The sequence below is a fragment of the Protobothrops mucrosquamatus genome, unplaced genomic scaffold (genome assembly GCF_001527695.2).
Source record: "Protobothrops mucrosquamatus isolate PMUCROS unplaced genomic scaffold, P.Mucros_1.0 scaffold_152, whole genome shotgun sequence".
Classification (NCBI taxonomy): Eukaryota; Metazoa; Chordata; class Lepidosauria; order Squamata; family Viperidae; genus Protobothrops; species Protobothrops mucrosquamatus.
Genome location: NW_015386228.1, coordinates 109,722 through 119,416, shown reverse-complemented (window position 1 = coordinate 119,416; position 9,695 = coordinate 109,722). Strand labels below are relative to the sequence as shown.

Genomic DNA, 9,695 nt, shown 5'->3' with positions numbered 1-9,695 from the left:
GAAATTTCCCTGAATCTAATCAATGGTTACAATAGGCACCTCTATTCATATAGACAGGCAATCTCCCTTTTTGCTCCAGGCAGTTCTATTGTTTATTCCAGCTGGACTCCTTTTCTCAACACCAAAACCAAACCAAAAGGCAGTTAAAGAATGAGATGTTTGAGTCATGCTACTGTAAGGAAAATATTAAGGCATTAAAATAAGTTTTGTCCAGAAGGCTGTGACAGCTGAGTTTCTGTAACAATAGACCCATTATTACTAAACAGAATGTGTGTGTAATGTGATAGAAGAGGAGAGAATTAAGCAGGGTCTTTTTGTGTTGTTTCTAGGCCACAGGTGACAGGAACAAACTCATCATGATCTGGGAAGCTGCAACCTGCAAACACCTCTATAAGTTCACAGGCCATCGTGATACTGTATCGGTAAGAGACCACAACCACTAGAGGTATTCCTATTTATAGATAAAGTTCAGTCAGGATATAGGGCAGGGGTGTCAAACTGCCAGCCCGGAGGCCGGATGCGTCATGCTGAAACCACACCCACCCCATTGCCGGCAATGGGGAAAAAAAGTCATGATAAGTCCCGACACGTCACGTGATGTTGTGAGTTTGACACCCCTGATATAGGGGAATGTTTTTCTGGATGCTACTATTATGTCTTTAAAAAAGAATTTTAACAGTTGAAATTTTTTTACAGCAATCTGGAAAATGATTGGCAGAAACAACTTGCACTCCTCAATCATCCATCCGCCAAAATGATTTGAATCTTTTTGCTGCATAGATTTTTCTACAGTAATATTATTTTTTAACTCATATGTTCTTTTGTCAATTGTCTGTATCATAGGAAAGCAAAGTAGAAATATTTTTTTAAATATGGGGAATCGATGCAAAAATTTGCATCCCTCTCCTCTTTACCCTCCCCTTCGTTACAAACATGAAAACCTTTGCTTAAAGTACAGTGAGTACTGCAACAAAAGTATTTCTTTTCTTGTTTCAATAAACAAGTTATTCCACCTGTACTTTGTATGGGCTGTTCACTCTCTAATAGAGAAATCCACATTTCCCTCTGGGACAATTAGATTGGATGAGGTAGAGAAATCCAAGATTAATCCCGCCTGCCTTTGTGCCCATCTCATCCCATGTCTTCCTCTCTTCATGTTTTTTTCCTTTCAGGGCCTTTCTTTCCGCAAGGGCACTCACCATCTGTACAGTGCCTCCCATGACCGCTCAGTCAAAGTGTGGAACGTGGCAGAGAATGCATATGTTGAAACCTTGTAAGCAACAGTTTTTGGGCATACGTGCAGAATTAGTGATAGGCACATAGCATGTTTCTGATCTGTGCAAACTACGTTCTATGAAGATCAGAGATGACAGGAGGCAGAATGAATGTATCATTAATACATTGATATGGCAATTCCTTTTTACAACTTGTTCTTTCCCCAACATGGTAGTAGCGTTACTCCAGACTAGATTTCCCCGAATTGAGGCCTTCCAGATTTCAGGATCTCTAGCCCAGTGTTTTTCAATTTTAGCAACGTTTAAGATACATGGATTTCAGCTCCCAGAATTTTGCTAGCCAGTGTGCTGGCTAAATGAATCGTTGGAGTTGAAGTCCACACAATTTAATGTTGCTGAGAAACATTGCTCTAAACAATGTGAGGACTTTTGGCTGGGAATTCATGGAGTTGCTGTCCCAGTGGAACTTGAGGTGATCACCTTGGAGAAAGATGCCCAAGTTCATCTTGACAGGATGAACTTCATTGGTATGAAGCAGTTTTGGTCACCACGATGTAAAAAAGATGCTGAGACTCTAGAAAGAGTACAGAGAAGAGCAACAAAGATGATCAGAGGACTGGAGGCTAAAACATATAAAGAACAGTTGCTGGAATTGGGTATGTCTAGTTTAACAAAGAGAAGGACGAGGGGGGACATGATAGCAGTGTTCCAATATCTCAGGGGCTGCCACAAAGAAGAGGGAGTCAAGCTATTTTCCAAGGCGCCTGAAGGCAGGACAAGAAGCAACAGGTGGAAACTAAGCAAGGAGAGACGCAACCTAGAACTAAGGAGAAACTTCCTGACAGTTAGAACTAACCAGTGGAACAACCTGCCTCCAGAAGCGGTGAATACTCCAACACTGGAAGTTTTAAAGAAGATACTGGACAGCCATTTGTCTGAAATGGTGTAGGGTTTCCTGCCTGACCAGGGGGTTGGACGCAATGACCTCCAAAGGTCCCTTCAAACTACTACTACTACTACTACTACTACTACTTCTTCTTCTTCTTCTTCTTCTTCTTCTTCTTCTTCTTCTTCTTCTTCTTATTATTATTATTATTATTATTATTATTATTATTATTATTATTATTATTATTATTATTATTATTATTATTATTAATGAGGGAGCTTATATGTTCTTGTTATAAAGCTTTTAAAAGAAACAAACTCCCCCTTTTATTCACGTGACCATTCAGAGGGCCAGGATTTGCCGAATATGTTAGCACGTACACAGTAACTTGCAATATACCCAACTGAAATACTGGATTCTCAAACATTAGACAGGCCAAAATTGAATCCTCATCCTCTTTTCTCCCAAGGTTTGGTCATCAGGATGTGATCACGGGCCTGGATAGTTTGAGCCGGGAGTGCTGTGTCACATCAGGAGGGAGAGATGGCACTGTCAGAATCTGGAAAATCCCTGAGGAAGCCCAACTTGTATTTTATGGACATCAGTAAGTGTGAGAATCACTGCCTGTTCAGGCTTCTTTTACAAAGTGTGTTGTTTGAGAAAGGGAAATCTATATGCAGCATCTAACAGAGGAATAATAAGTGACCACATTGTGCTTTGTTGTATTATCAAATCTAAATGCATTGATAAATGACTCTTTGAAATTAGGCTGTGCTCAGCTGTAGGTCTCATTCATGTGGTCAAATTGTCTTTAGATTTTTTAAAGAACTTCTTGCATTCTTTTTAATCCTCTCCTGGAACTGGGTGAATCTATACTTTATGCTTTGCCGTTATCTTGTATCTCCATCCAATTAATTCGAGAAGATTGAGGGAATTTTAAGAATGATGTGAGATCTGAGATGAAGTGAGATGAAGCGAAGTACTAGAACTAGAAGAGGAAATGGCATAGTCAGGAAAGCATTGTTTTTGAGTTGAACTTTTCCCAGCAAACAGAACCACAGTTTCTTCAATTCATGTGATTTTTCACCTGCTATGCGAATGTGAATTACATTTAGTACATGAAATGGACACTCTGGCGAAAGATAATTTTTATATTTCTCAGCACACACAAAAAAAGTATCTCATGAAATAGGGACAGGCCACCTTTTTGCAAGTGAGAAATTCACTTTTAAAAACTTCCAGGGCTGTATATGTTTCAAAAATGAGAATTTAGAAGTGTAACTCTTTAAAGCAGCTGAAGCGTTTTTCAAGCTTGTGTGAAAGCTTTTTTTTGGCTCCCATATGTGCTGAAGAATCTCTTCTGAATCATTTTTAAACTATGCACAGTCATGCCCAATATTTTCGGCTTGTTTATTGGTTTTTGCTAAAGGTTAGGAGTGCAGGGTTTTGCAATATAGTTGTGGAGGGCTCTAGAGCAGACATGTCAAACTTGCCACGTCACGTAATGTCGCGCGACGTATCGGGACAGTTTTGCCATTGCCAGCAATGGGGTGAGTGTGGCTTCCAGATGACGCGTTCGGTCCGCGGGCCGGGAGTTTAACACCCCTGCTCTAGAGGATACAGAACAAGTTACTGGATGCTGGCAGATTTTCTGGTTGAAGATGATTTTTCTAGGCTGAATGGCTGGTATTTGAATGCCTGATCTCTGTAATAGGAAGATCTCTCTATCAAGAGAATGCTTGAAATATCTTGCATTTTTCACCTTTTTTATAACACCATTAAAAAGTTGAGTGTCTTTCACTGTGAAAAATGCCCTGAAGCATGCAGCATAAATTGATTACTAGCAACATGGATTATTTGCATTGCTGATTAAATAGCTGTAAGTATGGTTTTCTTTTTCCCATTAGGGGTTCAATTGACTGCATCCAGCTCATCAATGAAGAGCACATGGTGTCTGGTGCAGATGATGGGTGAGTATACTTTGAAACTGTAACTCGGTAAAAGTAAAATCAACTGATCCCCACGGGATACGTAATGATTGTGATTTTGTCTCTAAGGTCAGTTGCCCTCTGGGGTCTCTCCAAAAAGAAACCGCTAGCAGTAGTGAAGCAAGCCCACGGTTTTCATGGCACACGGGGCCTGGAACAGCCATTTTGGATATCTTCGGTTGCTGCTTTACTGAACAGTGACCTCGTAGCAACAGGTGCCATGAGATATTTGTCTTCTTTTTTCTGTTGCCTTTGGGGCTAGGAAACCAGATGATGCTCTTTTTCCTGATATTAGTAAAAAAACCAGTGCAGCATTTCAACTTAAAATCCTTCATACAGTTCTAGGCAAAATCATATGTATAAGTACTTTGAAGTGTATCCGGTTATTTATGGTGGAGCTTACTTCTAAGTAGACACGTACATGATTGTCCTGCCACCATATTTTTTTAAATAATCTTCTGATTCATAGCAATCAATCGACATTCCAAGATACTTGTAAATAATATTCAGAGGTGTTCATTGCTCTAACTTTGCTGTTTCAGGTTTTCTGGGGCCAGGATGTGTCTCTGGTTAGAGGCATTCTGATATCCCAAATCTTTGCTTTGAATTCCATTAGTTTCGGAGTTCTGATAGCAATAGACTTATATAATACTCCATAGTGCAGGGGTAGGCAACCTTGGCTCTTTTATGACTCGTGGACTTCAACTTCCAAAATTCCTGAGCCAGCCATGCTGGCTCAGGAATTCTGGGAGTTGAAGTCCACGAGTCATAAAAGAGCCAAGGTTGCCTACCCCTGCCATAGTGCTTTACAGCACTCTCTGGGCAATTTACAGAGTTAGCGAATTACCCCCAATAATCTGGGTCCTCATTTTATCGACCTCAGAAAGATGGAAGGCTGAGTCCACCTTGAGTCTTGTCAGGATCAAACTACAGGCTACGGGCAGAGTTTGCTTGCAATACTGCATTCTAACTACTGCATCACCAGGGCTCTGATGTCTTGGATAATAATTTTAGATAAATGCTTGGATTTATAAACTTGGATCAGTAGGTTATTCCTATTAAACATATCACGGAAGCACAGACTGAGAACCAGATAGCCTTGCACTTCCCACAGCCATGGGAATAGCCACAAGATTGCCTCCAAAATTTACTGCTGACTTATAATTCTTAAACTGTCAGAAAGAGAAAATGATTAAATGCACGGGAGGTAATAAAATTAAATAAATAAATGCATTAAAAATATGGTTTTGGCCTGGGTCATACACACTTCATAGAACTGTGGTCCATGGCTAGATTGGTGATCTGAAATGAAATCTTAGTGGTGTAGATTAGCTGTGTGTTCTTAGTACAAATAAATAGCATATAATTCTATTCTATTATGGCTAAAAGACAGCAGACTACTTACTTTTTAGCTAGAATAATAGGTAGCTGCTGTACTTTTTAGAATGACATGCTGTTTATTTGTATATGGTATACTGTATACTAAAATTTCTCATGTTTATTTTATGTTCATCAGGGTAAGAAAATAACGGCAATAGTTATAATAATAAATTAGGCAGGATAAAAGTTAGATCGAGGTTTATCCATTAATCTCTAGTTCTAGGTTCTTCAAGAGCATCACTTGAAGAAATTAGGAAAACTTCACTGAACTAAAGTTTTTAAAGCCTTCAGACTGAACATGGACATTTTTAAAAACATTATATGTTCTGCTTTTGGCAGGTTCCCACAGTGCCAGTGTGAAGTTGTGGAAGTGTGGAGAAGGATTTCGGAAGTTGGAGCGCCTCTTTGAGATTCCCTTGGTGAGGAAGCTGCTTTGAGCAGTGGGCTTAACTTCCAATTTAAACTTTTCTAGTTTGAGATTCATATTAAACTAATTTACGAAACAGGTGGAGCAAAAGGAAATAATACTGTGGAATTGTTGCAGGTATAGTGAACCTGGGTACTCCATGCAGGACTTACCTTGATAGTTTTAGTTATACTTTTCTCTCAGCCTCTTCTCCTTCTGTCACAGGTTTAACTGTTCCAGGGATCTTCCTAAGGAGTTCAAGGTTACACAGTGTAGATGAAATGTTTTGAACGTTACAGGAATCTACTTGAATGATTAGTCCTGTGTATATCTGATTTCTTCCTCAGTACCTCATGGAAGCTAATCCATAGTGCAGCATAGCCCAACAGTTAGACCCCAAAACTTCCTTTTGGGCAGTCAAGAACACTTAACCTGATACAGAAAATAGGTGTCTGCAAATCACCTACAGCCCTTTAGTGACTGTTGCCTATAAGTGCCATTGGTTGATTGGCAGGTTGCTGCAGAGTGTGGTCTTGATCTGGGAAAGGAGCTTCCCAGCATCTAGAGCAGGCATGTCAAACTCGCGACATCACGTGACGTCGTGCGATGTATCAGAGCTTTTTCGCCATTGCCGGCAATGGGGTGGGCGCAGCTCCAGTATAATGAAACCGGCCCACGGGCCAGCAGTTTGACATCCCTGATCTAGAGAATGGGATGGAGCAGGAGGTCTTGATTACTGTAACCAAATGAAAAGTTCATTCATCCTTATCTCCTACTTCATATGGACCCCTTTTTCAAGTTTCCAGCAACTCATAACTGGGACCCATATAGTTAACTGACTCCTTATGGTTGCCAAGTGAAAATCTCTTTCTGTTGTTATCCAAATAGAGGTCGAAGACTTAAAGAATAACATTTAACCAGTTTCCCAAGCAGAAAAAACAATGACCAGATTTTTTAAAAAAATTGTTTCTTTTTCAGATTGGTTTTGTTAATGGCTTGAAATTTGCCAATTCTGGAAACTTCCTAGTTGCTGGAGTCGGGCAGGAACACAGGTATGTGAACCTGGATTCTATTCACATTGGCAAATAGCCTACCCATATTCTCTTCTAGATTTAAGGCTGAATGTACTCTGTTAAAAAGTGTCCTAATCTGTTACCCCAAGCTTTCCTGACAACATAGGCACGGTGTCGAGATTTGGGGTCTCCTAAAAAATCTTTTAGTAGAAATTATTTCTGAAAGTGCCATTGGCAGCTGATAATGCTGGAAATGTTGATGAACTCCCAAATAGGGATTTAAGTATTCACCTTATCAGGGAGAGACCGTTGGGCAGGGCAGAGAGACCACATCCTTTCCTTAAGTACTCTGACTTAGCTAATCATAAGAGTAGCTCTCCCATGCATTAATACCAAATTGTAGGCAAAGCTGATTTTTTTGTTGCAAGGATCAAAACAAAACAGTGAGCTTTCATTCAGACTAGAGAACAATAAGAGCTGTGAAATTGACTGCCTTTTCCAGATTTTTGGGTTGAGATATAAAAACCCTGCTGTGAAACCACATGAAAGAAAGAACTGTCCTTTTTATTAATACTTTTAAGTCCAGCCTTGTCAGTGTCTTATGGTTTGTTCTATTGTAATTTTTTGATTTTTTTCTGAAACTTGTACATTTTACAGAATAACTACTGGCATATATGAATGGCGAAATGTTTCCTTCAGCCCTTTTGTAGACTTCCTATTCAAACCGGCCAACAGAATGTTTCATAAGCAGATACTTTATTTTTTTCTGGGTTGTGTTTCAGGTTGGGTCGTTGGTGGAGGATTAAAGAGGCCAAGAATAGTATCTGCATTATCCCACTCAAGAAGACCACAGCAGGCAATTCACAGAAATCGTCTGAAGGCTCCTAATGCTTTCTTTCTGCAAATCATGCTCACATTTCATGTATTATCCTATACATTAAAGCTATCTTTTGTGTTTCTCACAGAACTTAGAGGTCATTTTTATTTTTTTTCATTTTTATTTCACTGTATTGTTATTCACTGTATCCATATCAATCACTCTAGTCTCTTAATGTTCTTCTGGAAACTGTGAAACAATTTACATTTTGCTTTAAACCATAAAATGGCTTTCTTGATCTTGGATTAGCATTTTGTGTTAGCTCAACCATTCTGTACAGCATCAGACTTTTTCAGTCCCTGAGTCAGGTAAGACATCTATTTCCAGCTCTGTAATCTTTGGCAATTCAAATCTACACTGGCAACCGTGATCTCTATTTTCTCCATTTGGGAACTAACAATGCAATTATATGCATTTTATTAGAAGAAAATTTTTTTTGTCCACTAGGACTTAAGTTTTCTTCAGTAGGTATATATAGGATTATAGCCCTGAAGTAAGAAAAATGTGTTTGATGAGTGCCACGAATGATTAAAAAGGAGAACACAAGGGGGAGGGGGGAGAGACACACTAACTTTTTTGGCACCTTCAACAATGATTACAGTGGAAAAGTGCAAAAAAAATTGTACTTAGGCCTACATGTATATGAAATTACTTTTTCCAGCATCAGAACCAGTCTTTTTTTGCTTGTTTTATTTAAAACATTTATATAGCTCCCTATCTTATATCGAACTCAGAGCAGCTCCTCAATCCACAATTAAAACAATATCATTCATACAATAATACATATATCTATTAAAACCATAAACATTAAAAACCTGGCACCAAAGTCCTGTGGAACACCTTTCTCCTTGGTGTTCGGCAAGCCTCTAGGAAAGCACTTAAAACCTGGCTTAAGTTGATATCTAGGTCAATGGCCTATCTCACCCAAAGTGCTGATGTAGGGTGGAGTGGACAAGAGGATTTAACAATGGTCTGCATGTGGAAGGTTAAATCTGGTGCCAGGTTTTTAATGTTTTTTTGTAATATTTTATTAATTTTCTACTTTTACATTTAAATATTTAAAAAGCAACGTGGTGGCTGGGTTAATCGATAATTCAATAACATACAAAAATCTTTAGTACAAATCTCAAGCTACCACATCAAATATTTCCTCTCTTTTTCCCTTAAATATCTACTGTCTCATATTTAAGCTAATACAGTTCTTATTATATCAACTGAGTAAAACATATTTATTACATTTATCAATAAATTTTTAGTTTATACATATCTTAATTATTTTTACATTCAATCTTTATAGACAATATCCTATTTATTTGTTTTCCCCAATTTTTAATTTCCCATCAATATTCAAATTTAACTTTTAATATTTGTACTTCCAAGTTTTAAATGACCAAAGTTTTCTTTATCTCAATTCATAACAAAATCTAGTATTCAAAATACACATCTTGTCTATTTGAATATATTCTATTTTAATTAGTAATATAAAATCCTCTCTAATAAATCAAAACCCCAATTTTCTTCAGCTTTATTCTGGCTTTCTTCCTTTGCCAGCTCGCCTTCCATGTCAGTGCTTTTAAGTCATTAAATAGATTTCCCTCTGTTGTTATATATATTATTTGAAATAAAAGAGACTATCCAGTCGCCATTTTTTTGGAAGGGCTAGTGAATTGTCTCTCTATTATTCGAGATCCCCATAGTTGCCCTGATATGTTTGTCTTCCCTTCGGTCTGTTTTTCTTCTTGCTCCTCAAGTTTCTTCTGGTTTAAAGAAAAAGTCTTTTCCATTTTCAGTGTTGTCAGTCCCTTTTCTGGATTTTCCATTGACTATATTTGTTGGTCAGTTGAATCCTCTATCATAGTATTTAATTGTTCCACTTCTTCTGTTATCTTCTGCATAGTTGATTCTTTAAT

General features: G+C 38.2%; 1 protein-coding gene across 1 annotated transcript in view; it reads left to right on the top strand.

Moving 5' to 3' along the window:
• Window positions 1-7,875, top strand: part of RRP9 (ribosomal RNA processing 9, U3 small nucleolar RNA binding protein) — a 22,256-nt gene extending 14,381 nt beyond the window's left edge. The window contains exons 8-15 of the mRNA XM_015820029.1: window positions 330-422; window positions 1,173-1,273; window positions 2,591-2,725; window positions 4,029-4,091; window positions 4,179-4,324; window positions 5,829-5,908; window positions 6,874-6,947; window positions 7,691-7,875. Of these exons, the coding sequence (XP_015675515.1) occupies window positions 330-422; window positions 1,173-1,273; window positions 2,591-2,725; window positions 4,029-4,091; window positions 4,179-4,324; window positions 5,829-5,908; window positions 6,874-6,947; window positions 7,691-7,796 (798 nt within the window). The 3' untranslated portion in view covers window positions 7,797-7,875. The remainder of the gene's footprint in view (window positions 1-329; window positions 423-1,172; window positions 1,274-2,590; window positions 2,726-4,028; window positions 4,092-4,178; window positions 4,325-5,828; window positions 5,909-6,873; window positions 6,948-7,690) is intronic.
• The last annotated feature ends 1,820 nt before the right edge of the window (window positions 7,876-9,695 follow it).